Genomic DNA, 27,437 nt, shown 5'->3' with positions numbered 1-27,437 from the left:
ACATCGACTACATTGCCACACTCGGTTCCAGAACTGTTATATATTTTGTGCTTACCGAAAGGCATCTCTGCCCCTCACCATTTTCTTGGCGAAAATTCATGGCTTCTACATGTCCCTGAGATCTTTAATCCTGTATCAGGCCAGACAACTCAGACTGGCTATTCCTAGCTCAATCTACCTTCTGCATTCTGCTCACTCGTCTTTCACTCGACACTTTCTCCTTCGGTGTATCCATCATATTCATCAAAACATCACAAGCCACTCAACTGAAGTGCTGATCCCAATGGCTGTCAAAAACAAGGCATCAACAAAGACAATCACCAAGAAAAAAGCCGTGACCCTCTCCAAATGTCAGGACCCGTCTCCAACTCAAGCTGGGCTCAGACGTTCAAGGAGCTGTCTGACAAAGACCGCCGTTCAAAGAAGGATGAAAGCAGGGGAATTGGAGGAACCAACCAACTTCAACCCTTCGGAGGGGGATGATGCACAGTTCGCTGTCACAAAGTTGGCAGAGACAAATAGACGTCTCAGAGCAACAACAAAGAGGAGAAAGATCAAAGTCGAGGAGATGATTGAAGGGTCTTCCGATGAGTCTCTATCCGAGTATTTGCCAGACCCGACCGATGATGAGACACAGTCGATTATATCCGAGGTAATCAATGAGAACTCACTAACTGGCGAGGCCAGATTAACCCAGTATTCATGTGATGTGGAAGCAACAGTTGACACCATGGAGGTACCAATCGTCATCGAAAGAGGTGCTGCGAGACCCCCTCCTGTCAACAGCGATTACTTGCCACTGCCCTGGAGAGGACGTCTGGGGTATGCGTGCCTCAACACCTACCTTCGTTCTGCAAAGACGCCAATCTTCAGCTCTCGAACCTGCAGAATGGCCAGCATCATTGAGCATCGACACCCACTCAGGGATCCCTCTCAGCCCGAGCATCCTGTCAAAAACCGACCTGACAAATCCAAGAAGGCTCGCAAGGAGCTTGGGGACAAGTTTGTCCAGGACCTTGGCTTGGCAAACGCCCGCGATATCATCAAAATGCTAAAGTGGAACGACAAGTATGGCATCAAGTTTCTACGACTTAGCTCTGAGATGTTCCCCTTCGCCAGTCACCTACAACATGGCTACAGGCTGGCACCTTTCGCTTCAGAGCTCCTTGCAGAAGTTGGCAAGGTTGCGGCAGAACTGGGACATCGGCTTACTACACATCCAGGCCAGTTTACCCAGCTTGGGTCTCCGCGAAAGGAGGTAATCGACGCGGCCATCAGAGATTTGGAATACCACGACGAGATGTTGACTCTTCTCCGACTTCCCGAACAGCAGGACCGCGATGCGGTGATGATTCTCCATATGGGTGGTGTGTATGGAGACAAAGCCGCCACGTTGGACAGATTCCGCAAAAACTATGCCACACTCTCTCCTTCAATTAAGGCTAGACTAGTTTTGGAGAATGACGACGTGAGCTGGAGTGTTCACGACCTGCTGCCCATTTGCGAAGAGCTCAACATTCCTCTGGTGCTGGATTACCATCATCACAACATCGTCTTCGACAGCACCCAGTGTCGAGAGGGGACATTCGACATCAGCCAGCCAGAACTCCAGGAACGTATCGCCGCAACATGGAAATGCAAGGGTATCACTCAGAAGATGCACTACAGCGAGCCCTGTCCCGGAGCCGTGACCCCTCGCGACAGGAGAAAGCATAGCCCACGAGTGGCCACATTACCGCCCTGTCCTCCTGACATGGACCTGATGATCGAGGCCAAGGACAAGGAGCAAGCTGTTTTTGAGCTCATGCGCAACTTCAAGCTACCCGGATTCGAGAAGATCAACGACATGGTGCCCTACGAACGTGATGATGAACCACGGCTACCTGTCCAACTTTCTAGGAAGAAGCAGAAGGCTGCTGCACACTTCAAGAGAAAACGAGCTGTTTCGGACAGTATCAGTGATCACAACGGCGCAAGCGCGGGTGGTGATGAGCAATGCCAACAAGTTCCTGGCAAGGAGGTCCCCTTGGATGAGGTCGCGATGGGCGGTCCACAGAATCGAGTGTATTGGCCGCCTGGAAGGGAAGATTGGCTGAGGCCATTGAAAAGAGGTGCCAAAGTCCCAAATATAGTTGAAACAGATTGAGAATACTCTTGATTCTAGTTATAAGGGATGCTTGGGGCCGCGTCGGGCCAACCCCCGAGCCGATAATGAGCAGTCGCCTGCACCCATCTGCAAAGACGTTGATAAAACAGTAAAATAAACAGATATATTGACTGAGAGTCGGGACTAAGATATTCGAAATTCAATTTATCATATAATACCCAAGAACATCCGAGCGAATGTCGCGCAGTTTTATGACTGTTTACCAGTTTGCCTATCAACTTCTCTGACTTGAGAGGAGGCCACTCGGAGGCTTGTCTGACTGGCGCAAAGCCATTGACATTTCCACAAAGCCTGTTTCGAACCAATGTAATGCCAATGACGACCCCCTGAAGCCCTTTCAGCCCAACAAGCTCCTTTTTCATCGCTGCGGCATCATTGGCCCAGGAGCACCAGGAACACCCGGAACACTAGGAGCCCCCGCCGCAGGACCCGGCACAACAGGGGACATCGGCGTCCCAGGCACAGGAGCAGGCCACGGCTGGGGTTGAGGCCCAGGAAACCCAGGAACTGGCACAAGTGCATAGTTATATGTCGGCGGTGACCTTGCCGAAAGGGACTTGTGCCGGTGCACGCCAGCAACCTGCATTGCTTCCTCGGCGGTCGCTGCAGCGAACTTGATGGCCTCACCTAGGAAACTTGCCGTCTTCTTACTCCACTTGTCGGGGCGGTTGAGCACTGAGCTGGCGATGTGGCCCAGTGCTGTTGCAGGCCTAGCAGGTGACATAGAGCCTGACACTGATGGAATGATAGGGATTACTGATGGTTTGGAGACAGGATAAGCGTTAAGATGTGACGTTGATTGAGGAGGAGGCGGTATTGTCTGAGGAATGGCCATGGGCTGAGGAGTTGTCGTGCCCGGTCTGGGAGAAACTGCCACAGGCGCGTAGGGTCCTACGGCGGCTGCTTGGGGAGTTGGTGCCGGAAACATTGGTGCTGGCTGGGTTCCCGGGTGAGGAGAAAGAGGCTGCGCACCCATGGGTGTCTGCGGCACAGAGATTGTCGGGACATTAATGGTCGGCAGCTGGCTCTGCGTAGTAGGATATACATGTGGTTGAGTAGCAGGCCTCGGGGGAAGTGGTGGTGGGTTAGGGCCAGGAGCCGGAGAAGCAACCGCAGCTAGATAAGGCCCTGAAGAAACCTGTGTGACTGGCGCGTGTCCCTGAGTTGCGCAAGCAATGGTTGCCGGGGGCACAGCAACAGAGCCAGTAGAGCCTGGGTATTGGGGGGGAGATTGCAATGGCGGGGAATACGGTGGCGGCGGTGACGATGGGGTGACAGGAGTTTGGCCCAAGCTGGGTGTTGATGGGGAGGACAGGCCATCACTTGGTTGTGGATGAGGAGGTTTTGGTACTGGCGCAACAATTGCTGGTTGAGTTTGCTGACTCGATACTTGGCCAGGCTGCATTACAGGAGGAGGAGAAGGAGCCGTCACAGGGGGATATTGGCCTGTGATTTGGTTAACTTGTGGGTGAGGGTTGTTTATTGGCAAGGATGTGGGTTGCTGGGTTTGCTGAGCGCATTGCGTCACTGTAGGCTGCGAAGAAGTCGCTGTAGGGGAGTATTGACTTATGTTCTGATTATCAGTAGGTTGTGAAGGAGATAGTGGAGAGGTAACCGATTGGTTTGGAAAGAGCGGGCTGGAGAATTCTAGCTCCGAGTCGACAGGAATGAGTCCTTCATGGTCAGGAGGGGCCGGCTTTTCAACAGGAATCAGACCCTCATGATCGGGGTAAGCTGGTCTGGGGCTTTTAGGAACAAGAGAAGATTGAGCCTGAGTGTTCAAGTACGGGTTCACATTCACCTTCCACGGCGGTAAAACTGGGATGGGGCCAGGTGTTTGTAGAGTATCACAAGCAAGAGCAGTCGTTGTTGTCGCTTGTGACTGAGAATCCTGCCCCAAGGCAGTTGAACTTGGCTCGTTCGTTTGGGGAGGATTAGGGAAACTGTGCCCATTGTTTGATAGAGGTTGCTGGACCGAAGCGGTAATGTTTGCCTGGTTGGCTGCTGTTGGCTTGGCCACACTTTGACTGGGAGCCGGCGTCGTTGGCAAGCTGTTCGGCGCAACTTGAGCACTTTCTGACTTTCCGGGGAGGCGATATGGTTGTATCACTCGCAGAGACCGCCGAGATCCGGCCGTCCCGAATTCGGGCACTGAATTAGGCGTGGCCGCTCCCTGTATTTGGGCCGGTCCTGTGTTGCTAATGGCCAGTCCTGCCATGGAAGAAACCAAGCCTTGCTCTGGTGGCTGTAGTGGCTTGTATTCGCGTTGAGGGCCATCATGAGGGGATTGACACTTTTGTTGTGCTTGCTGCGTCAGCCGAGCGCCTGGCCGATATGGCGTATATTGAGCCGGTTGGCGCTCAGCGGGCGCGTTCGAGGCCATTTTGATATTGATGTGGATACAAGAGTTCTCTATTGTTGGTCAGACAAAAAGTCAACAGATCGGCTGGGAAGGACAGGCGCGTGTCGTAGACTCAAAATGATCGGGATCGCCAGCCAGTAGCTCTCATATCCAGCAGTGTATACCCGGGGTCGGACGCGGTCGCTGTCAAGGCAGGGGTTTCAGACTCTCGAGAGCCCTTTTTTAACGCCGCAGTGGGAACGCCAGCCTGATCAACGAAAGCGATCCGAACAGTTCAAGACTTCCTTGGCAATCAGCCACTATTCCAAATTCATGCCCGATCATCAGCCGCAGGTCCTCCAGGAAAACAAGCCACATAGGGCTACCATCCCGAAAGCGCAGCAGTGCTCCTGTCCCAACTTCATCTAGAGATAAATGTGGCTCTCATCTCCGGTGAGTTCGTTGCGATATTTTGGTTGAGTCTTGTCACGCGTGTGAGTTCTCATACATGCAGCTGGAAACTTACAACTTGACACTATAGATACGGTTCACCAGGAAAGCATCGAGGTCAATACGAGGGTTAGGGTTGCATATTAGGGTTGGTTCCAGTAACAATGGCACTGCCAACCTGTCACCAATTGCAACTGACACTCGGTTAACCTGGAAGTCAAAACACACCATCAACCACTCACCGGTGTGAAATCACTTGTTCCCTATTACTCTCAGTTCCTTGCATGCTTATGGTACTGAGGGCTTACGTTTAAGCCTAAGTGAACCACACAACACTCTGTCCATTCAAGTGCTGATGATTTGATATCGTGTAAACAAGTACTCGCACACATCCTGGCCCGCAAACATAGAGATGGGGAGGCGAGACTTGCTTTTATGCTTTGACGCCTTCGGGACGCTCTTCAAGCCCAAGATACCTATTCCAGAACAATATGCCCTAGTGGCACGTCAATTGGGATTGAATGGCTTTAGCCTGGAGCAGCTCGAGACATCATTCACAGCGGCCTACAAGTCGGAGAGCAAGGCACACCCAAATTATGGAAAAGAAAGCGGCATGGGGGCCGAGAAATGGTGGACCAACGTAAGTCCAGTTATCCCCAGGAAGGTGTCGATTAGGCACCAAGTCAAGGAAATGCTCACATTGACGCTCACGAGCACCAGGTCATCCACAAGACTTTCCAGCCCCTGATCGGCCCACACGAAGAACTGCCCAAAGATCTAGCCCCAAAGCTCCTGCATCGCTTTTCCTCCAGGGAAGGCTACACACTAGCCCCCGGTGTTATACACCTTCTCCGAAAGCTCAAGGCTCAGCAAGCCCCCAACCCTCTCAGTACTAGCCAGCCAAGTTGCATTATCATAGGAGTCATCACCAACTCAGATGACCGTGTAACGAGTGTCCTATCCTCCTGCGGCCTGCGTATTAGCCCTGTTCGGGCAGGTGTGCAGTTTAGTGTCTCAGGTGCTGTCAACTTAGAGAAAGCAGAGTATGACATTGACCTACACTGTATCTCATATGACATCGGGGTCACCAAGCCGGACCCCCGCATCTTTGATGCTGCCGAAGCAGTAGCAAACACCCTTAGAGCTATGCGTGCCCAAGACCAGACGATAACAGAATGCCATACAAGGCCATGGGTTAAGGTTTATGCCGGGGATGAGTTGGTGAAGGACGTTCAGGGAGCCTGGGCAGCTGGATGGAACTCAGTTCTTGTGGGTCCAGCTTCAGACACAAATTCGCAGGAAGGTTGTAGAAAACTTATCGATTGTCGGACGCTGCCATCTGGTGAGCTCTTTAGGCAGAAGGGGGCTGCTCTGATGTTGAAAGCAGAGAGTCTGCAAGACTTCCTAGAATGGCTCACAGAACAATGTGCCTAAGGGAATCAGGTGGAGGATAAGATTTTGTGGCTTGACCAGTTCGGCAAATATGATAAGATTCACACAGCCATATGAAACAACGCATCACGACACTTTCCTTGACCAGAATTTGATACCTGATACGTTGCCAGCAAGCACCAAAGTTTAGCATACATTAATAGTGAAGTATGTACAAGCCAACTCCTCTGCAACCACCCATCCCTTTGTACCGACCCGAAAAGGAAGTCAAGTTGTGAGCTTGTTCTGACTTCTTTTTTCTACTGTAAGAGAGAAACTGAGAAGCTGATGCAAACGAGGTAACACCCTGTAGAATTGTACTAACAAGTGACTATGATAGACAGGAGATGTGCACATGATGTGACCAAGCCTTAATGCAACCTGGCCTATGAAAGGGAAGAAGGTGTGGTCAAAGCAAAAGGGGGAAAGGGAAGGGAATGGAAAGAAAGAAAGGAGTGTATCTCTTGGGGGCCATAAACCCCGAGGACTTCAATGTAAACTCATGTCCGCTTAAGGGCAAGCAGAAGCAGCTAAAGACACGGACACAACAACAAATCGAAAAAAGGGGAGGCTGTGAACCTGTGGGGACTATGGCTATGGGTGCAGAAACCCAGAACGCCTAATATTTTTTTTTCCTTTCTCTTCCTGTTCCCGAATGTCTTCTTTTTATCTCTCATACCCTCTCACTCTCACATCTTCTCGTCTGTTTTTCTCTTCTCACCGGGCTTTTGAAGCCCTTCCTTTCTGTCCCAGACAAATCCCGCAGGCACTTGCCCGATCCTTTTTAACCAGCACAATCTCCAAATTCTCTCATGATAACATCGGGTATTCTGCCATGAATCATCTCCAGTGAACACACATTTCAACCCGACATCTTGACATCTGAATCCGTGGAAGGAGCAGTAGAAGAGGTAGATGCATGGATAATGCCATTAAGCGAAGACTGCGCTTGCTCATCATTCTTCTTCCTATACAGCGTTTCGCACCATTCTTCTGCGCTCACAAGCGTCCTGTTGAGAACGTCTCCAACTTGAGTCATCATCTGTAGAGCCTCCTTGGCAAACAACAGAGCCAGATGGGCGCTGTCGCGAACCAAAGCCTCCGGGCTGCCGTTTCCGCGGCGGCCCTCCGAGGTCTCCCGGATGTAATGGAATTGGTACAGGCCGGGCAGGCTCATCAACTGGCGATGGACAATATTCCTGGCATTCTCGGGCAGTGCACTGCCAGCATACTTTGATACTGTCTGAACAGTCCGTTGGATAACACGAAAGATGTCCTCCTTCAGCTCCTTCATACGCAGGAGGAGTTTGTTGAGATCAGCAGCACCGCTGCAAGACGAGTCTTTCATGACCTGATCCTCGCCGTCCTTCTGGGTAGCGCGGTCATACTCGTCAATGACATTCTTCAGCTTCACAATGATCTCGCCGACGTAACTGTTCGTTTCTCTGAGAACCTTGAGGCAGAACCTGAGACTCTTCAAGCTCTCTTGTTTCATAGCAACACCTAAGCCAGATGTCGTTACAACAAACCGTTGAGGCCAAGGCTGCGGCGAGGTGCCTGGGGGGCAAGATCTCGACGTCATCTCATCTGCTACTTCGGTATATGCTGGAGATTTCTGGTCGTCGTATGGGGGTAAAGTGTCGATGGTGCTGATCGACATGCGGCGATCGTCAAAGCCATCGGCTGCAAGCTGGGGTGACGTGGAATTCGACAAGTTGGACTCCTTGTCATTACGCTCCGACTTGCGCCGCTTGGTGCTCCCGCGATCGCCCGATTCAATATCTGACAAGGCCTGTTGCTTTTTGTTCCGTATCCCAAAGATCCACCTCACGCCCCCCTCTACACCAGTTTTCCGGCTCACAGTCCCGACGGCCTTTGCAACGGGATTCAGACAGCTCTCGACATACTCGGCGCCTGACTTGAGGTGGGGCGAGTAATTCTTGCCAGTCCTATAGGCAGAGGCAGCACCTCCGATAGTGCTGGCTAACAACGGATAAGTTGTTGTGATGAGCGACAGGAGAGGCTCCGGTTCGGGCTGTTTGCTATTCTGCGACGATGAGGGAGCAGGCTTGCAGTCTACAGAGGTCTTGCGGTCACCCGGTGCCGCTGAAATCAAAGACGGGGATTGCTTTGGTGATGACATAAAATCTGATGGCAGCCACAACAGTCAGCCGATTTGACAGGCACAGAAGGGTAACGAAGCACATGACAGCACGCAAATGAACGACTGGTGACTGGGTCAGAACATGACGAACCTGTTCTCATCTGTCCAAGTGCCTCAGCGGCAATCCTCACATCGGGGTCGTCAAGGCTGACACTGGCTGCCCTGGGCCCGGTGCTCCGTTCTGAATCCATGCTCGGAGAAGATTCGGCACTCTCGAGGTAGCTGGGGCGGTAGTAGGTCGTGAAAGGGTTCATGCTAGGCCAGTGGTTTACTCTGGTCTGCTGGGGGTTGTGCGATGAGGCAGGAGGATGCGACAAAGGAGCATGACGCTGGGGCTGCGTGCCTGTGACCTCGGACAATGGTGGCAAGGTTTGTTGCCCCAAGACGCTGGCGGATTTCTCATGAGGCAGCTGGATCGGTGCAAGCTCTGTAGGCGGCTCGTCGGGGAAAGAAAGCGCGAGGGGCGGCAGCTGCACGGGGGCCGCTGGAGGCGCTGGAGGCGCTGGAGGTGCTGGCGGCGGTGCTGGCAGCGTCGTTGGATGTGGATGTGGATTTAGACTTGGGCTTGGATTTGGATTTGAATTTGGATGTGAATGTGGACTTGGGGCTGGGTGCAGGGGGAAATCTCTGGACAGGGAGCGATGGTGAGCGAGATGACCTGGCGGAGGTTGCATCGGATCAAGCTGCATCGTCGACACGGAAGCCTCCGGTGCCGACGCGACCGAGCCTGTTGCGCGGTGGTGACTGGGAATGCCTCCGGCTAGAGCAGTCGCACCCTCGGACGACCCATGTGGTTGTGGTTGTGGTTGTGACTGTGATTGCGGTTGTGGGAGTGGTGGCGGCAGACACTGGCCGCTCAGCATGTGACAGTGCTCCATCGTGCAAGTGCTTGCCCAATGCCGACCGCAGACCCAAAAAGCGAGCGGGGCCGCTGATCAGATGAGCGTCAGCATTGGAATGCCAATGCAATGTAAGGGACAGCGACGGGAGTGGACAAAAAGAGTGTGTGAGCAAGCAGTGCGTGGAGGACGATGACGCGCAGTTGAGAGTAGGGCGAGTACAGTGCTCAAGGCTCAGGTCACTGCCACTCTGTCCGTCTCTTTTTGACGAAGGCTCAGCGCCGCTAAGTCGCGCGACTGCCCGAACTAAGTATGAGAATATTATTAGCGTGTCACTCTCAAGTCCTGGGCGTGTGCTTGATATGGAGATTTGACGCGTTTGAATGCCCTGCGGGTGCCCAGACAGATAAAACGAAGCAGCAGCGCAAGCAGGTAGACGGAATTACTCGAGTATCTGGCGCAGCGGAACGGACCCTGCGTCGCCTCTACATGGGCGATGGGATTGGGCGGATGAACACTGAAAAGGCTCTGCTGACACCGTTGCTTGCTGCTGTGGGCCCAAAAAGAAGTCGGGGAAATGAGTGTAGCAAAGGGGAAGACAGGAAAGGGGTCAATGGCTGACGGAGAGTGGTCAATGATAATATTATTGGAATTGGAATTGGATGGAGCTGTTTGCTAAAAATGCAAGGAATCCAGCAGCTCACAAGCCGCGCCGAGCAGGGCAGAGAGACGACCGGGATGTGGGGAGCGGCGAGCGGGATTGGACATGTCAGGTACTTAAGCTAAACCGGCTGTGTGCCTACGCAACCGCATACCTGCTACCTACCAGCCTGTCGACACCACCCGGTCAGCTGCCAGAGCCCTAGAGAAAAAAAAAGTTGGCAACCATTCAATGCCGCTGTCTCCGGTACAGCACACAACGTGGGCCATGGCATCACGGCATTATCTGGAGACTGGCGGCCGCTCAGTCGCTCTGTGTCACCTATGGATCACACAGGGACAGCATGGATGCGTCCTCTGCATTAATCGCGTTGCCTCAAATATCGCTAGGTACCCTACTGACAGTACGCCTGCAGAGCTCATTAGTCTTCACGCAGATCCTGTCATCCGTGCCCATCTGCGGCCTGCTGCGTCCCTTTTGCCCATCGAGATCCGTGGTTGTCACCAGGTCACAGACTATGGCGCAAGCCCCGCCCTGTCCTCCCCAACCGCGACCCGGCAGGGCTTGAACGCTTTCAGGGTCCACGAGTGATTCTCCAAAAAAACCGAGGCCCCTCTTAGATGTCACATGGTGATTACTATACGCTCTGCGTCCGATTTCTGTTGAGCTCCAATGCATATACTGTGCAGCTGCAGCAACATGCCTATATACAAGCACTGATAGTGCTAAGTATTGATCTACGATTCATCTCTTCTGTTATCCAAGCCGCCACTGCCATCCCACCCGGTACTCCCTCCCGCCCACGCTCCTGCGCTGTTAACCGACCTCGACAAATCATTCCGAGCTCGTGATACCAAGACTCTGGGCCTTCCGTCGGTATCAGCAGCAGCAGCCCATCAATGTTAGGAGGAGGGTTAACTGGCTGCTGACATCCTAGGCATCCGCACGTACACCGTAGCCGTGGAGTGACGGTTTCGAGGAGAGATGGATCAAGGATGCCACCAGCTTCAAGCTTGTCCCCACTAGAGCCACCAGGACCAAAATGCAGCGCGGGGTGCCTGCGCCTAACATGTCCCTCTCCGTCCTGTCTCAGTACAAGTACGACCAATTCGTCTCCTGAGAGGCCGTATTAGCATCTAATTATTTCCTTCTTGTAACAAAGATAAGTTTAAATTCTCTATGCTATGCTCTCGGAAAGTTGACGAGAAACACGGGCTATTTTGTACTTTTACACTGCTGCCGGCAAAGGCATGCGCATGGAGGTACTTGGATGGTGGATCGGTGAAGCACGTGTCAGCTTTAGTCAGACCCGCCAAGTCGACGGGCGTTATTCTTTGGGGCTTGGTCACATCGTCGCCGATAGCTCTCTGTTGAGTCGACCCACCTTCACATGCATTCCTGCCACTCTCAACCCGAAGACATGCCAGCCGGAAAGCAGGGGCAGAAACGCGGAAGAAATCCGTTTCCTCCCCTTCAAGCAATGAACATATCCATCCCATAGCGATAAGTCGTCTGGAGATCCATGCTTTTAAAGAAGCCTTGCAAACAGCCTAGGTACCTACCTACATATCTATGTCTCTACATCCGCTTGCATCGCGTCAGCCTTATCTGAATCCCGCAAATAAACGAGCCGGCGAAAGCAAATGCGCTGCTTCTCTACGAACCTGTCATGGCAGAAAACGCGGGTTCAGCCACAACACAGCTATCGGCATGTAGTATGGAGAGACTCCAGCATGTTTGCGAGATTGTCAGAAGAGATTTCACATCAGACAGGCACAGCAAGGAGCGTCCATGAGTCAAAGATTACCCAAGATGCCGATATCTAGTAATGCCCTTCGCCCTTCATCGGTTCTAATTAAGTCCAATGGCTGGGCAGGAACCTTGATGGCAGATGGAATGTGATCCAAAACGGGAGGGCTGGCTTTCGACGGTACACGTTCCGGGTCTGTTAAACACAATGTCATTAGAAAAGCCGACAATAGTGCAGATTACAACTTGCTAGAACGGGACGTTTGGCTTGGCTCTAAAGATACTTCCAAAATGTCCCTCTCTGAGCATAGGTGTTTGAAATGTCCGGTGCCTCTGACGCTGCCCAAGCAATGAACTTAAACTAGCATGTCTGGACAGCTCTTATGGCACCTTAAGGAATAAACATCCTTCTTCTCCGCATCGCAAATCGCAGACGACATCAACAACAGCACGGTTCGGGACGACAGAATGCCGGCCCGGGTTGTGCGTACGATGGGCTGCACTGTCTATTGGACGCGTTGTTGAGAAGAAAAGAGTTTTCAAAAGCATCCAATTTGTGGACTGAAAAATAATGCGACGGTGCGCCAGGAGCCGCGTGCACGGACCACATATGGAGCAATTAAAGGGCTACCACGGAGCTAAGTTTAGCCTTCTGCCGATGCCAGGCTTGGCATGTTGCCCGAGAGGAGCCGCAGACAAGAAGCGGATTGACGTGGGGTTTTGTGGATCCCCTCTGTTCAGCCATAGGCCTGGATCTAGCTTCGTGTCCCAGTCGTTGTCGTTGAGAGAGGGGTCCGTGCATCTGGTTGAGGATGCGACAAGCGGCAAACCACCGGTCGAACAACTGAACACACCGTAAAAGAAGCTCAGGTGTATGAAAGGAGAAGACGAGACAGATCGGCAGACTGCATACTCGACGGAAGCCTCCAGACATTCCCCGAAACGCACGCGAAGCTATCAAGTTCATAGCATATCCAGCAACCCAAACACGAAGCAACTGGTACGTCGGTGACCGCGCAACCTCAGCGCCGACTGAGAGATCGCATCGGGCTAGCAATCAATCACCGACACGCAACTCTTCCTGGATTGGCCTGGTCTACCTGTCCGCGTCGAACACGACCTCGGTGCTCGACACTTGTCCTCGCCTGCCCACCCTTCCTGAAACACCCAAGCCAGTCTTCCCCGACCACTGATCTGGCCGGGACCTGCCGGGCAAACTCACATCGCCATGGCGTCGGCCATCTTCTTTCTCGACCTTAAGGGTAAGACCCTTCTGGCCCGCAACTACCGTGGCGACATTCCTATGTCCGCGGCGGAGAAGTTCCCGATACTCTTGAGTGAAGCAGAAGAAGAGTCCTCCGCAGTGCCCCCATGCTTTTCCCATGAGGGAATCAATGTGAGAACCTACGCCAACTATTCACTCTTGCCTGTCATCCTCAAATGCTGACTAGACCATACTGCGACCAGTACCTCTATATCAGACACAACAACCTTTATCTGCTCGCCCTCACAAAACGGAACACCAATGCCGCTGAGATCCTGCTCTTCCTGCACAAGATTGTCGAGGTCTTCACCGAGTACTTTAAGGTGCTCGAAGAGGAGTCTATTCGCGACAACTTTGTCATTATTTATGAGCTTTTGGACGAGATGATGGACTTTGGCTACCCGCAGACGACCGAGTCCAAGATCCTGCAAGAATATATCACCCAGGAGTCACACAAGTTGGAGATTCAAGCCCGGCCCCCAATCGCCGTTACCAACGCTGTCTCGTGGCGGTCGGAAGGTATTCGCTACCGCAAGAACGAAGTCTTCCTGGATGTCATCGAGTCTCTCAATCTGTTGGTTTCTGCCAACGGTAATGTGCTGCGGTCCGAAATTCTTGGCTGCATCAAGATGAAGTGCTACCTATCAGGCATGCCCGAGTTGCGCTTGGGGCTGAACGACAAGGTCATGTTCGAGACCACTGGGAGGACCACCCGCGGCAAGGCCATTGAGATGGAGGATGTAAAGTTCCACCAATGCGTACGCCTTTCCCGCTTCGAAAACGATCGCACCATTAGCTTTATCCCTCCCGATGGCGAGTTTGAGCTCATGTCGTATCGCCTGAACACACAAGTTAAGCCACTCATTTGGGTTGAGTGTGTGGTTGAGTCGCACAGCGGTTCGCGAATTGAGTATATGCTCAAGGCTAGGGCACAGTTCAAGCGACGCAGCACGGCCAACAATGTCGAGATTATCGTACCTGTCCCTGACGATGCTGACAGCCCACGCTTCCGGACAAATGTTGGCTCAGTCCACTACGCTCCAGAGCAAAGCGCCATCATCTGGAAGATTAAACAATTTGGCGGCGGGAAGGAATTCTTGATGCGTGCTGAACTTGGCCTGCCTAGCGTCCGTGGTGATGACGAGCATGGCGGTGGTATGACGGGCGGTTTTGGCGGAAGCATGGGTGGTATTGGCGGTCCGGGGAAGGGAGCCAAGAGGCCTATTCAGGTCAAATTTGAAATCCCCTATTTTACTACAAGCGGTATCCAAGTGCGATACCTGAAGATTACGGAGCCGAAGGTTTGTTATCACCCTAGCTGGTTCCCCCCCCCTCTCCCCCTTCATAGTATTCACTTTATCCGGCTTCTCCTCTTTCGGTGGCTAACACCGCGTTCGTCCTCAGCTTCAATATCCTTCACTGCCATGGGTACGCTACATCACACAGTCCGGTGACATCGCCGTAAGGCTACCTGACGCCATATAAGTCTGTCTGCCCATAAAACCGGAGGAGGTCTTTGTCGTTATGGGATTGCTGCATCCAGCATGCCATGCTTCGGCGTTCTTGGGAGATAGTTGACTCATTACTTGGTTTCCGTGGCGTCTTGTGGTATATAATAATTGTGATCCAGGTGCAAGAAACTAGAACAGGCATGAAACTAGACAAATCCGGTGCGCATACAACCCCTATTAGATGGCCTATTTTCCCCGGTGGGACGTATCCAAACTGTGATCAAATCCGTCACACAATGATTGATTGGTGGTCTCCATGTCCCTCACCGCGTGACTTAAGCACAGTAATGGTAATTACAGGAAAAGTTTCGGAATCATTGCTCCTGTTCGTGTAATGTAATTCGTGGAGCCATTCTTGACATTCTCAGTCTGGTCATGGTTATTGAGGGCAGCAAGGTTCGTCATCACCAAGGGAACAGACCCTTCAAAATGTACTCAGCGTCTCCTGGCAGACCTGTGGCAGCTTCAATATGCATGATCTATCCAATACTCTCTTTCGATGACAGACAGCCTAGGGGATTGACTGACCCAGGAGATCCTATAGCGGTCTTCAACTTTTCATTCGGCTGGAATTCTGCAGGTCAAGCACTTCCCATATCTGATCACTCAGATCTCTAGTTGCCTGGTATGATAAGGAGGCATCCTTTCATTTGAACTGAAAACAAGCCCCCAAGGATTTTCCACGCACTCAAAAAGCAATTACCCAATGTGAGCTTCCATGCCGGGGATTGAACCCGCATCACCAGAGGTCCAACGCAGGATAAAATATGGAATGCTAAACCATTACAATACATGGAATCTATTGTTGGCGCTCCTTCTACCCTACGACGCGATAAACTGCCAGCACCCCGCAGAGTATGCCCTGGGTCAGACGACATGGCCGGTTTCTTTGATTCCCCCATATTGATGATAGGGGATCTCCACCCTGCTCTTTCAACAACGAATATGGGAGACGTATCGATAATCATTGTCACAATGTAGCATTTCAAGACTCGAGGGGTGCCGGTCAACAACAGTTTGGTGTGCCTCATTGACGGTTGTTACCTGAAACATTTCTTAACATACTTTGTTGTAATATCAAGGTAGGCACAGCTACCAATCAGTCGCTGGGATAACTGCCGAGTCCAATGTGCTCCATTAAGGTCCAAATGAACCTGTGAACGGGACCAGTCCGGCTGAATTCCACGCACCCGGAGATGAAGCCGGCAAGGAACACCAACGGAGGTGCTCATCCATCACGGACCTGATGTGTACATATAGGTACGATGCTTTGGGAATGAGAGATTATAGAGAAATCTATCGAGGCTTCCGCGCTGCTTTCCTAGAAAGTATATCTTTCCCATCCTGGCCCATTTGTCTCAGCTCTCCATTCACCCACAGTCAATAGCAGTCGTCACGTCTACATGCCCGAAATGCTTTCTATCTTGGTGTTCAGCATCATTACACCCGTGGTCTCTTTTGCGGGCAACTGTACTCGTGAATTCCTCAAGACCAGTGCGGATAGTCTTGTTGCTGCCCAGACTGCCGGCAACCCGGAGCTCCTTCAACCAAAATCAAATAACTTTGAGTATCATGAGAACTTCGCAGAAGCATCCTTCACGGCGGGGATATTATCATCCCCCCTCAAGGTGGACCATAATCGACACAGCCTTGACACCACTCAATGCGCCACTTACACTGAGATAGTCTCAGCGACAGGGAGCAAGCCATATGTCATCGGTGTACAAATGTATTTCACAGACAATGTCATCTCAAAAGTGGCCACACTCATCACGACCACTGGTGACTGGCTTTTCAATGCAACTGGGACGCTGTACTGGGCCAGCAGAGAGGACTGGAGTACCATCCCCGAGGAAAAGCGCGATTCTCGGGACGTTATCCAGGCGGCAGCGGAGGCCTATCTTAACCTGTTCAGCGACAATAGCACTGTAGTGCCGTGGGGTTACCCTTGCTCGAGGCTGGAAGGAGGGATGTACACGGGAAACGGCGGGCCCAATGATAGATGTGACGTGGGCATTCCTAGCGGTGTTTCTCTCGTGAGCCGGCGCTATGTCATCGACGAGACAGCCGGAGCTGTTTCTGTTTTCCTGAGTTTCTCTGGCCTTCCAGACAGCCATGAGTTCCGCATTGAGGGGGGAAAGCTCCGTTATGTACACACTATCACTGTTTTGAGTGTTAGAGCCAATGGCAAAGAGAAGATGAGAGCTAGGAAGGCCATGGCCACCTATCCAACGAATTGAAGGGATGGGAGAGGACAACCAAAGGATATATTGTGTGAAACTACAGGGCCCTATGCTCGGCTGGCATTGTATTTCGGTAACCAGTTATATGAGTCAGCAGAAAATATCCCAGCTGGCATCGAATTGTGATGTACTTATGGAGCTACCTGGGGGTAATCTGGAGGTAGCAAGAGTCTAGTCCACAAGTACAGCACTTTCGATCCATTCTCTGTCCTTTTTTTCTCGTAAATTGGTCTTTGGGTAGCAGAAACTTGAGCCGAGCCCCTGCGGACCGTCAGCATAGACCCACGAGACCCCAGTACAACGGCCCAATGCTGAAGCGGGCCTTAAGTTGAGATAGGCACAGAGGGCAAGACAATCCTGCATTGTCGGTGTGGGAACTCGAGCGAGATCGTCTCCCATGTAGTCGGCACCACAAACCCGCATAAACCTGAGGTTGGTCCCAGGTACAGTATAGTTAACCCGCCCCTCTGGAATGCTTGGACATTCTGCTGCAACACTACCGGCTGCAAGCGTTGTCGTGCTGGCCCCAAAACAGAGATGGCTTGTACCGCTTGTTTGTGTTGAGGGAGCTGTTGGTGAAGACACGGTATCGTTACTGCTACAGATGTCAGCTTTCACATTTTTCCCACCTTCCATCAAAGTAGTCGAGCGAAGTGAGTCATTGAAGCAACACACCTCCCACATGATTCCTTTGCCGTGGTTGCTGACTTTTGCAAAACGTGATTCTGTACCACTCCTAGGATGACAAGGCCGATTGCAAGCAAAATATTGCTAATGACCAGTGCAAGTGTTGTTTTCCGTAATCCGAGTACTTTTTTGTTCTTCGGATCCGGTAACTTAGTATATTGATTGGGTTCAGATGCAAGTGAAGTGGTAGGGTCCAACGCCGTCCTGTCAGACATTTTAGGCCAACTCTGTGAAGTAGACGACCAAGTGAAAGTAGGGTTGTGTTGCTGCTGTAGTTGCACCTGCGGCATCTGATGTGCTTGGTGTAAGTGATAGCGGCTATCGTAATCGGGAGGCAAGTATACTGGGTGTAAGCCGTGTCCAGGTGGAGTTGGGTCGACAGGCTGAAGACCCTCGAGATCTCTTTGGCCCCAAGGCACTGGCATCTTCCGGATTTCGAGTGTTTTGCTCACACTTCCGAGGGAGAGACATTGAGGGTTTATCAAAGAGACTCTCAGTGGTGCTCGGTCGAGCGATTGTGCTGTGATTGGCCCCCACCTTACTGCCGTGGTGGTAGTGCTGTGCCGAGCTCAGGGGTGAGCACCGCCCCTATCCTGTGCCACAGCGATACATCCAATGTTCGAGACCATTGCCCGCTTAGGCTCTCCGGGCGTGAGATGCCACTGGCCCTTTTTGATTCTGATCAGTTGCATTTGCTTGCCCTCTGCTGCCAACTGCGTTACCGGCACATTTCAGTCTGCAAGTGTGTGGAAGCTTAGGCGCTTAGGAAGCTCGAAATGACTGATCTGCCAAAGCCACTGCTAGATGTGGGTTAAATTGAATTGCATTTCTGACCCGTATCACCCATGAGGATGCTCGGTCGTGCTCACGACGCCGGCGGGCAAAAGGTACATATGCACTCACTAGTCTAAGCTATGTGCACGCGGGAAAAACCTGAGGAAGGAAAACCGGCGCGTATCCGTGAGATAGATGAGTGCTGTTGGAAAAAGGAGAGAAGTAGGGAAAGAAAAAGAGAATGAGTTAAGAGGAGCGAGTGTGAGGTATGTGGATGTCCAAACTAGACAGTTCCGATTCTGATCCTTCGTTGTTAGAGGTGCGCATTGATCGAGATCGTAAGGTCATGCGTAAGGGAGAGTTGGGAGGGCGTTGTGAAGCATATTATCAGCATACCAAACCACCCACCCCACCTTCCCTAGTGTTACATAACCTCTAGGTGCCCACATTACATCCTCGCGGGCACATAAAGCCAACCAGGGGCTAAGATGAGTGGATCAACCACCCAACCGGTCAATCGCCCTGACGTCTGCCCCTCATCCTTCGGCCCATAGCCCTCAGTCCTAGTAACATATCCGAAGCCACTCATCCAATCCATAAGTGCTTCTCATCAATTGCTTGCTAGCGTTGAGAGATGCTCACTTGAATTGCATTTTTTGCAAACCTTGGCCAATGACCGCATTGGTTGATGAAATTGACTCGCCCCCTGCTGCCCCTCTGGGGTTCAGCGATCATACTTTCAAGTCAAAGAGTGGCATCGACCTAGCCATTCGTATATGGCCTGCGGAAACACCCATCACAGCACCTGCACCCTTCGTATTATGGTAAGTTTATCTACATGTACTAGTAAAGGGACTGGAACCAGGATGTATGCTCGCATCTTGCAAGTAGGGAACTGATTCACTGCTAGATGCACCTGATGCGGCAATATCTTCAGCAGCGAATGAAAGAGAAGGCTAATTTTAGCTTTGCGCCTTGTCAACCAGGACACATGGTGGAGGATGGTTCGGCGGTTTTCGTATGTCCAAGCGCTTCTCCCTTCTGAAACTGTGAATTTTGTAGTATGAATCCGGGTCACAGAGAAATACTCTAACTAGAGATTCACTCAGACTTCGCCCCCCTACCATGGATGTCGCCCGCATTTCGGCAGCGAGGCTACCACTTGGTCTCACACAACTATCGCCTCGCACCACAGGCTAGGCTAGATGACCAGCTTGCTGACTGCCTGGAAGCCGTTGCTTGGTGCCGGGAGAATCTTCCATCCATCCTAGGTTCCAATGCAGTTGATGTCGACCGCTATGTTTTGTGTGGAGAGTCAGCCGGCGGCCATCTCGTCACTCTCATGGGCACCCACCTTTTCGATCCTCCCCCGCGGGCCATCATCGACGTCTATGGCGTGGTAGATTTCCTCACTTTATCTGCTTTCGATCCAGATCCAACCAAACGACCTAACAGGTCGCAACAAGGTCCCTGGACCGGCAAGTTTTCCGAAGACGTACTCAACAGTCTTCTGCGGGATCGTAATCCAGCTAACATACTGACTGATGCTATGCCATGGAATGAGTTCGAGCGCTTTACGGACACTCAGCTGAGCGAGCGCTGGGCTACCGACTTCCGCTACACCGACAGGGTGTTAATGCAGGCCGAATTACACATGATGCATGCACTGGGTGTATCTGCCGACGGCCTTCGTGTTGGTGTCATGCACAGTGAAAAGTTTACCAGTGAGGAGGAGTTAGTAGCCTTTGCCAGCTCTATGTCACCACTGAGAATTCTACAGAGCAGATTTGAACAAGGGCAAAGGGGACACGAACTGTACCCTCCCACGGCATTCCTCCACGGAACTGGTGACGAGTCTGTTCCAGTTGAACAGAGCTATGCCATGGCAAAGTTGCTCAGAGAAGCTGGTGTTCCAGTTGTCGAGTGTTATGAAGAAGGAGAGCCCCATGTCTTTGACAAGAAGTACACGGTAAGTCTAGCCTCCCCACGTCGTTCTGGTTAGAGCAAGATGGTTTAGGCTAACAAGAGCATCAAGGGTCCTAATGTCCGAGGATGGGAGACCTATATCCAACCGATCCTCGATTTCATTGATAAGCATACCGGATATCATCGCGATTAGAGACGTGAATGTTAGCTAGCGGCATAACATGGGACATGCGAGATTGAACGTACAACTCAAGACCTTTCTCTGAGACCCTCCCTCCTTGGTGATGACATGACCCAGTATCATATTCTGGGCTGTGGTGATTCTAGAGTTTAGAGATCAGCAGGGTCTTCCTCCTAAATCCCGGGGTACAGTATACTTGCACATGGTCTTTCCGCTTTACCTGGATTCTTGTCCACACCAGCCTTCATACTTCTGCTAGAGATTCAGTCTTGGCATGCCTAGGTCACAGGTCAGCTTTTCCGGCTCTGCGTTTGACACAAGAGCCGTGCCTGAGCATCCTAGGTACCACTATGATACCATCCACAAAAAGTCAGGCCGCAATTGGATTTCAGGGTTGGCCCTGCCCCGCGCTACTTGCGTTACAATGACCCAACCTCCAATCCATTCACTTCTCGACACAGGTCGGAGAAATACTACATTAAAAGCTCACCCACCCCACAGAAGATTTACCCGGTCCAGCCTACTGCCGGGCTTTGTGCAGCGTCTTGGTCAAAGAAAGCTTCCAGCCACTGAGCAAACATCTTCTTCTAGCATTAACTGCCTCTTTTAGGACGGAGATTCAATGACTATCCGATTACAGTTACGCTAATCCCTGGTTTCTGGAATCGTACAAGCAACAACCGAAGTCATTGATACCCTGCCATTGTCCATTAGGCCGATACTACAACATACTGTTACGTTCTCCGCACCATGGAAACAGATCATGAGATGACAATGTTGACCCGCAGCATCATTTCACAACAGCTCTTGAGAAACCGCCGTGCGAGAATAAGCCAGACATTTGAATAGCTAGTGTCTGATATACTCTGACTGGTTTTTGATGTGTCAACCTTGATCAAGCTATGTAAATATGTGCACTAGGTTCTGTTAATCGGACTGAATATCTCGAAGAATAATCCTGGGGCCCTTCTCTGGGCTCACTTCTAAACCCTCCGAGTCGATAGAATTCGGGGAGAAACAGCAGGAAGTATTATAGTTTCCCTCCCTGGAAATTCTAGAAAATCACCCGGACCCATGTCGCGGCAACGTTGATGTTCGCCGGCGCTAGCCTAGTGTACATTCACGAGGAGGTTGGCGAATGGCATCTCGACGGTAAAATCAAGCACGGAACACATGGTCCGGAATATAACGAACTGACTTTGGCTAGTCGCCCCAACCCGGTATGCTGTATAGTCTGGTGAGGTGTAGGAAGAGAAAGTAACGTGAAGAAACAGAAACATGAAGCGTGGTTTATAGGATATCGGTAGAGGTGACTTCGGATCATAGTGAAACCAGGCTGCGTTCATCTTGGCGCTTCCTGAGGCTCAGGATCGAACCCTCAAACAGCAGTCGGCCCATTCAGGCTAAATCCCTACCCTGATGCGGCGTGGTAAAGGTACCGTCGCGTAATATACACGTGAACGCATTTTGCAACACTATTCCTACTCAGGATGGCAGCATGAAAACGGTAAACAGTCTCGCAACCCAAACATCTGGATCCCAAAACGGCAGCATGTGAAGGAGCAAAAAATGGAGTGCTTGGAAACAGCTGCAAGAAGGAATGGATGGACAAACAGGTAAGCGAATTGAAGGACTGATACCAGCACGGATATCCGGCTATGCCTGGCTACAAACTCTCATAGAGCATCAAGAGAAGCAGCTATATAGAGTTATATGGTCCCCCTTAGTTGTCACCGACGAGTTGATCTAACTCAAGCGGCAAGCTAAACTCAACGGCAGTCTGATCATTATCACCACCCGTTCCAGCAGACAATGTTGTCCTCAGTAGCTGCTTCTTCTCTTCTTTTTCTCCTTGGCGCCGCCAGTGTCAATGCTCAGAGACAAAGCCTTTGGGGCCAGTGTGGTGGAATTGGCTGGACCGGTCCGACCCAGTGCGTCGACGGTGCCTACTGCTCCCAGCTGAATCCGTGGTATTATCAGTGTCTCCCTGGCGGCGGGCCGTCCACGTCGTCGACGCCCACGACCACCAGCCAAACCGCGCAGCAACCCACGACTCTCAGCACCTCAATCGTCCCCACGACTACGACCTCAGGTCCGACCACTACTTCGGCTGCTCCCGGCGGTGGCAGCACCTCGTGCCCTGCCATCCCCAACGGCCTGGGTAGCCCGGTCTCTAACCAGCTGAACGACCCCTTCACTTTCCACGGAGGCAGCAAGGTCACCAGCAAGGCCGACTGGACATGCCGTCAACGCGAGATCAGCGAGCTCTTGCAGCGCTATGAGCTGGGCACCCTCCCGCCCAAGCCCCAGTCGGTGACTGCCAGCTTTTCTGGCAGCACCCTGAGCATCACTGTCACGGACAATGGCAAGTCCATCTCTTTCTCTGTCAGCATCAGCAACCGGCCCGCCGGCGGTGGTCCTCACCCAGCTATCATCACCTTTGGCTCGTTTGCCAGCATCCCTATTCCTTCTGGTGTGGCCACCATCAGTTTCAACAACGACGAGATTGCCCAGCAGCAAGGCGGCTCCTCGAGAGGTCGCGGCAAGTTCTACGATCTGTATGGCAGCAGCCACTCCGCTGGTGCTTTGATGGCTTGGGCCTGGGGCGTTTCCCGCATCATTGATGCCCTAGAGCTCACCCAGGCCCAGACCAACATCGATCCGACTCGCATCGGTGTCACGGGCTGCTCGAGGAATGGCAAGGGCGCCATGGTCGCTGGTGCTTTCGAGCCACGCATTGCCCTCACCCTGCCTCAGGAGTCGGGCGCCGGTGGCTCTGGATGCTGGCGTATCGCCAACTGGCAGAAGAATCGCGGTGAGAATGTCCAGACCTCAACGCAGATCGTCCAGGAGAACGTCTGGTTCTCTCCCAACTTTAACAATTACGTTAACAACGTCGATGCCCTTCCCTTCGATCATCACCTGCTCGCCGGTCTTATTGCTCCTCGCGCTCTCTACGTCATGGAGAACGTCGACATGGAGTGGCTTGGCAAGGTGTCAACCTACGGCTGCATGGGCATTGCTCGGAAACAGTGGCAGGCTCTTGGCTCTCTTGATACCTTCGGCTACTCACAAGTTGGCGGTAACTCCCATTGCAGCTTCCCCAGCTCGCAGCAGGGCAGCGAGCTCAATGCTTTCATCGGCAAGTTCCTACTCAAGAATCCCAACGCCGGCAACACCAATATCTTCCGCACTACCGGAAACCATAACTTCAACCTCGACTCATGGAGCCCATGGGCTGTTCCGACTCTGTCTTGAACTGGATAACAAAAAAAGATGTGGTTGAAGCGATGAGAATGGTGATGTAAACAAACTGTTTCATGTATATAGCCGCGATGGGTTCTTTTACCCCTCTGTGAACATACCTTTGTGCCTCTCTGCCTCTACATTACTTGGAAAAGTGAAGTGAATTGAAAAGTTCGGTAGCAGATTCGGTAAGCTGGGCTCGTACATCACACACAAGAAGTGAAACATTCAATGGGTTCAAATTCAAAACCCTTGAATCTTGATCTGGGTTTGTGGGAGAGTCAAGTTGCGTGTATTTAAGCTTCTGCCCCAATCACGAGTCATTTGCTTCAAGAGTGCCTTATCTGAGAGCAAGTACTGTTCGTATTGCTATGTATCAGGCAAGGCTATTCAGTTGCAGGTAAAACTCGCAAGACGCTCAGCAATAAATGGACTCGAGATATAACGGTGAATTAGCGCTTGGCTTCCTCAACTCCATCACAGAGAAACTGCTGCTCTCTGAAGCCGTCATTCTAAATACCCACTCAGATATTCGCTTCCGCTTTCGCGCGGATGGTGGCCGGTTAGCGAAATCCCAAAGCTGACTATTGCAGCGGCTGCAACGACACATCATGGACGAACAAGAGCCCAGGAGATCTCGTATAAAATCTTAATGTTAACCCCACAGTCTTTTGTTTTCGACATCCACGAAATACAGGGGTTTTTAGATGTCGTGATTGGCACCCTTGCACGGCAGCGGCTCTACCTGCGACGACGGGTGTAGCATGGCGTGGGGGAGCCAATGACGCGAACTTGAGCCTCAATGTCGCCATTCCATGGGCCGATGTTCTCATCATCATTTGTAAATTGTAACTACTGCAACTACTAGGGGGCTTGTTTTGTGACTAAGAAGCTATACAAGCTCTTCTAGATGGAAATTGTCCATGGAGGGGCAAAGTGTATGTTGCCGGGACGAGATAATCTATAAAGTACCCAACAAACCCTACAAACAACAGGTGGCTCTCGTCATGTCCACAGCGAGCTATTCCTGAGACAACATCTGCCTAAGACTTACTGGAACCTCAATCCTCAAGTTCCATCCATTTTGGGCTCCGGATTTTGATCTTTGCCACCATGACCTTTGAATCAAATCTCGAGAACAAAGTGCCAGTTGGCACACATCGAAAATCGAAGGGGCGGCCAGACTACCCCGAAGAGTATGTGGTGCGCACAAAGCCACATGTGGACTCGAAAGTGCGGTCTTCCTCTAGCTCTGAGGTTGGGATAACCGGCATCATGACACAAAGTTATGAGAAAGCGCTGCTTCGTAAAATCGACTGGCGACTCTTACCTGCTGTGGGCATTCTATATCTGCTTTCGTTTTTAGACCGCAGCAATGTCGGCAATGCCCGTATCGAGGGCTTGGCCGAGGACATCGACATGACGGGCAATCAGTACTTGACGGGTCTCACCCTTTACTTTGTAGGATATGTCCTCTTTGAGGTAAGAACTGACCTGGAACACAGTCATGACTGTAGTTTAGCGAGGTTAACGGGCTCAGGTCCCTTGTAACATCATTTTGAGGCGCACAACTCCCCGGCTTTGGCTACCAACTTTGACGATCCTTTGGGGTATCGTAGCTACTTTGATGGGGCTTGTCGAGAACATTGCGGGTTTCTTTGTCGCTCGCTTCTTCTTAGGTGTGACGGAATCTGGCCTATTTCCGGGCGTCGTCTACTACTTTTCGATGTGGTATAAGAGAAGGGAGAGGCAGTTCCGCATTTCATTGTTCTTTGGAGCTGCCGCCCTGGCAGGATCGTTTGGTGGAATTCTGGCATATGTGAGTCTCACTGTAGAGTGTCAAGAATACGGCTGCTTGTTTATCGTCAACCACTGACATCTTATTTTTCTTTCAGGGTATTGGGCACATGGCCGGAGTGGTATGGGAGAATGGATGGCGCTGGATCTTTATCTTGGTATGTAGTCAACTGAGCCGCATATTTTTCTCCCACATGATCGCTGGAGTTCATTTTAACAAGCTTCTTTTCATGGCTCCATCATTAGGAAGGCATTGCTACGGTGATAATAGCTGTTGCTGCATACTGGTTCATTTATAACTACCCTGACACGGCCGAGTTTCTCACCGATGAGGAGCGCAAGTTCATCCACAACCGCCTGACTGCTGATAGCGATGCAACTCACGATGAGCGCTTTACCTGGGGCAATGTAATCAAGGCACTACGTGATCCCAAGTGTTGGCTGTATGGCATGAGTTTCCATACCACCAGCTTACCGCTGTATACCTTCTCATTGTTTTTGGTACGTCTTCCTTTGATCTAGAACCTGAATAGAGGGCAATTTGATGAAAACTGCGGATAATGGCTGACCGAGTTGCCCACAGCCCACGATTATCAAGGATCTTGGATTCAAAGCAGCGATTGCGCAACTTCTCACGGTCCCCCCGTATGCTTTTGCGTTCCTGACAACGTTAGGGGTAGCAACAGTGTCGGAGAGGATAGAAAAACGGGCAATCCCGCTGATCGCTTCAGCACTGTTTGCCATCATCGGGTACATCATTCTCTTGTCCAATCCGGATCCTGCGGGCAGACCTGGTATCTCTTATCTTGGGACATTCTTCGCTGCTGGCGGGATCTACCCAGCAACAGCGTTGGCTTTGTCATGGCCGGCCATCAATGTCTCAGGGCAGACTAAGAGGGCGGTTGCCAATGCAATGCAAATCAGCATTGGGAACCTCGGCGCTGTTCTTGGGACACAGCTTTATCGCGCTAATGATGGACCGCGTTATATTGTCGGCCATAGTTTTGCCCTGGGTTATCTGGTGGGAAATATCGTCGTCTCGTCAATCCTTTACTCACTGCTGAAGAGTGAGAATCAACGCCGTGATCAGATAGCTCCGGAGGTAAAAGAGGTGGGTGAGTTGGTAGACTGGCAGGGTGATGATGATCCTCGCTGGAGATTCAAATTTTAAGTATGTGTGGAAGCTGAGCATTGTCCATGATTTTAGTCCGTGGTATAATGAGCTCCTTCAAAGCAGGTAGACTTTAGGTAGCGCAGGAAAAACGAGGTTGGCTGCAGAAAACTTCCAAAAGAGATACATTGGAATCGTAGTAAAACGACCTTCCCATATATTTCCAGAGCAGCCACTCAGTGATATCATGGCTGCATCAACTCTAGAATACCTAGAAATTGAGGCTTCATTTTGGAGGACCTGCATCGCTATATATACCAAGAGAAGAACTCGTGTACACTCATATAAGTCCTGTGCAGAGGTAGCCAAATGGTTGCAGTAAGCTCGATTACTCTACCTTATAGCTGGATAGGTAGGCAGTCTTCTGCCTCTTCATTCATTACCGGCTGTTAAGTATGATATGACTTGTGCCTGGATTGGGTGGTATCTTATGCTCCCAAGTGCCGCGATGGACCTGACGTCGCGGTATGCATACCATGCCCCTTTTCTCATCCATGGTGCCTAACCGTTTCTTGACGCGCGGCAAAGGTGCGGGCCCAGCTGCCCCTCAGCAAATCGAATTGAAGATCAGAGACATCATACAACGTAGCCATCCCTGAATCCTGCGCGCAGGAGCCAGCGAAGCGCACAAGGCTCCAGGGCTGTTGTTCAGGAAAAGACACCCTATAAAGCTGAGACATCTTTTTCACTCAAGCTGATCTCACGAATAGCAATTGGAGGTTGGCAATGCTCTTCTGCTACCTTTATCCATCCCTTCCTGATCTCCACAGGGCATGGTACTTCGCCGGCCCTGATTCAACGTTACCCTCAAGAGCACCGAATTCCCGAACGATGT

At 51.5% G+C, this 27,437-nt stretch overlaps 8 protein-coding genes and 1 non-coding gene across 9 annotated transcripts; 6 read left to right on the top strand and 3 right to left on the bottom strand.

The window, feature by feature from the left end:
* Positions 1–730: 730 nt before the first annotated feature.
* On the top strand, positions 731–2,146 carry CTHT_0050660 (uncharacterized protein; the record flags this gene model as incomplete). The annotated part of the gene is made up of 1 exon (XM_006695346.1): positions 731–2,146. One exon carries the CDS (start codon positions 731–733, stop codon positions 2,144–2,146), a length of 1,416 nt encoding a protein of 471 aa, XP_006695409.1.
* A 379-nt stretch (positions 2,147–2,525) lies between these two features.
* CTHT_0050650 (uncharacterized protein) lies at positions 2,526–4,550 on the bottom strand (the record flags this gene model as incomplete). Its single annotated transcript, XM_006695345.1, has 1 exon — positions 2,526–4,550. One exon carries the CDS (start codon positions 4,548–4,550, stop codon positions 2,526–2,528), a length of 2,025 nt encoding a protein of 674 aa, XP_006695408.1.
* A 2,701-nt stretch (positions 4,551–7,251) lies between these two features.
* On the bottom strand, positions 7,252–9,431 carry CTHT_0050640 (uncharacterized protein; the record flags this gene model as incomplete). Its single annotated transcript, XM_006695344.1, has 3 exons — positions 7,252–8,537; positions 8,645–9,076; positions 9,212–9,431. 3 exons carry the CDS (start codon positions 9,429–9,431, stop codon positions 7,252–7,254), a joined length of 1,938 nt encoding a protein of 645 aa, XP_006695407.1.
* Positions 9,432–13,030: 3,599 nt separating this feature from the next.
* CTHT_0050630 (AP-1 complex subunit mu-1-like protein) lies at positions 13,031–14,551 on the top strand (the record flags this gene model as incomplete). The annotated part of the gene is made up of 3 exons (XM_006695343.1): positions 13,031–13,198; positions 13,270–14,367; positions 14,513–14,551. 3 exons carry the CDS (start codon positions 13,031–13,033, stop codon positions 14,549–14,551), a joined length of 1,305 nt encoding a protein of 434 aa, XP_006695406.1.
* Positions 14,552–15,290: 739 nt separating this feature from the next.
* CTHT_0050620 lies at positions 15,291–15,375 on the bottom strand. Its single transcript is given in 2 exon segments — positions 15,291–15,325; positions 15,338–15,375. It is a non-coding gene; the product is annotated as a tRNA-OTHER (tRNA).
* A 605-nt stretch (positions 15,376–15,980) lies between these two features.
* CTHT_0050610 (uncharacterized protein) lies at positions 15,981–16,817 on the top strand (the record flags this gene model as incomplete). Its single annotated transcript, XM_006695342.1, has 1 exon — positions 15,981–16,817. One exon carries the CDS (start codon positions 15,981–15,983, stop codon positions 16,815–16,817), a length of 837 nt encoding a protein of 278 aa, XP_006695405.1.
* A 2,136-nt stretch (positions 16,818–18,953) lies between these two features.
* CTHT_0050600 (uncharacterized protein) lies at positions 18,954–20,400 on the top strand (the record flags this gene model as incomplete). The annotated part of the gene is made up of 4 exons (XM_006695341.1): positions 18,954–19,105; positions 19,268–19,299; positions 19,391–20,250; positions 20,317–20,400. 4 exons carry the CDS (start codon positions 18,954–18,956, stop codon positions 20,398–20,400), a joined length of 1,128 nt encoding a protein of 375 aa, XP_006695404.1.
* A 1,800-nt stretch (positions 20,401–22,200) lies between these two features.
* Positions 22,201–23,646, top strand: CTHT_0050590 (uncharacterized protein; the record flags this gene model as incomplete). Its single annotated transcript, XM_006695340.1, has 1 exon — positions 22,201–23,646. The coding sequence occupies one exon, from the start codon at positions 22,201–22,203 to the stop codon at positions 23,644–23,646; it is 1,446 nt and encodes a 481-aa protein (XP_006695403.1).
* Positions 23,647–24,747: 1,101 nt separating this feature from the next.
* Positions 24,748–26,602, top strand: CTHT_0050580 (putative nicotinamide mononucleotide transmembrane transporter protein; the record flags this gene model as incomplete). Its single annotated transcript, XM_006695339.1, has 5 exons — positions 24,748–25,116; positions 25,175–25,453; positions 25,530–25,589; positions 25,678–25,932; positions 26,015–26,602. 5 exons carry the CDS (start codon positions 24,748–24,750, stop codon positions 26,600–26,602), a joined length of 1,551 nt encoding a protein of 516 aa, XP_006695402.1.
* Between the last annotated feature and the right edge of the window lie 835 nt (positions 26,603–27,437).

This window comes from Thermochaetoides thermophila (assembly GCF_000221225.1).
Source record: "Thermochaetoides thermophila DSM 1495 unplaced genomic scaffold scf7180000011820, whole genome shotgun sequence".
Classification (NCBI taxonomy): Eukaryota; Fungi; Ascomycota; class Sordariomycetes; order Sordariales; family Chaetomiaceae; genus Thermochaetoides; species Thermochaetoides thermophila.
Note: the sequence above shows the minus strand (reverse complement) of the source record. Positions and strands in the feature narration are given on the sequence as shown.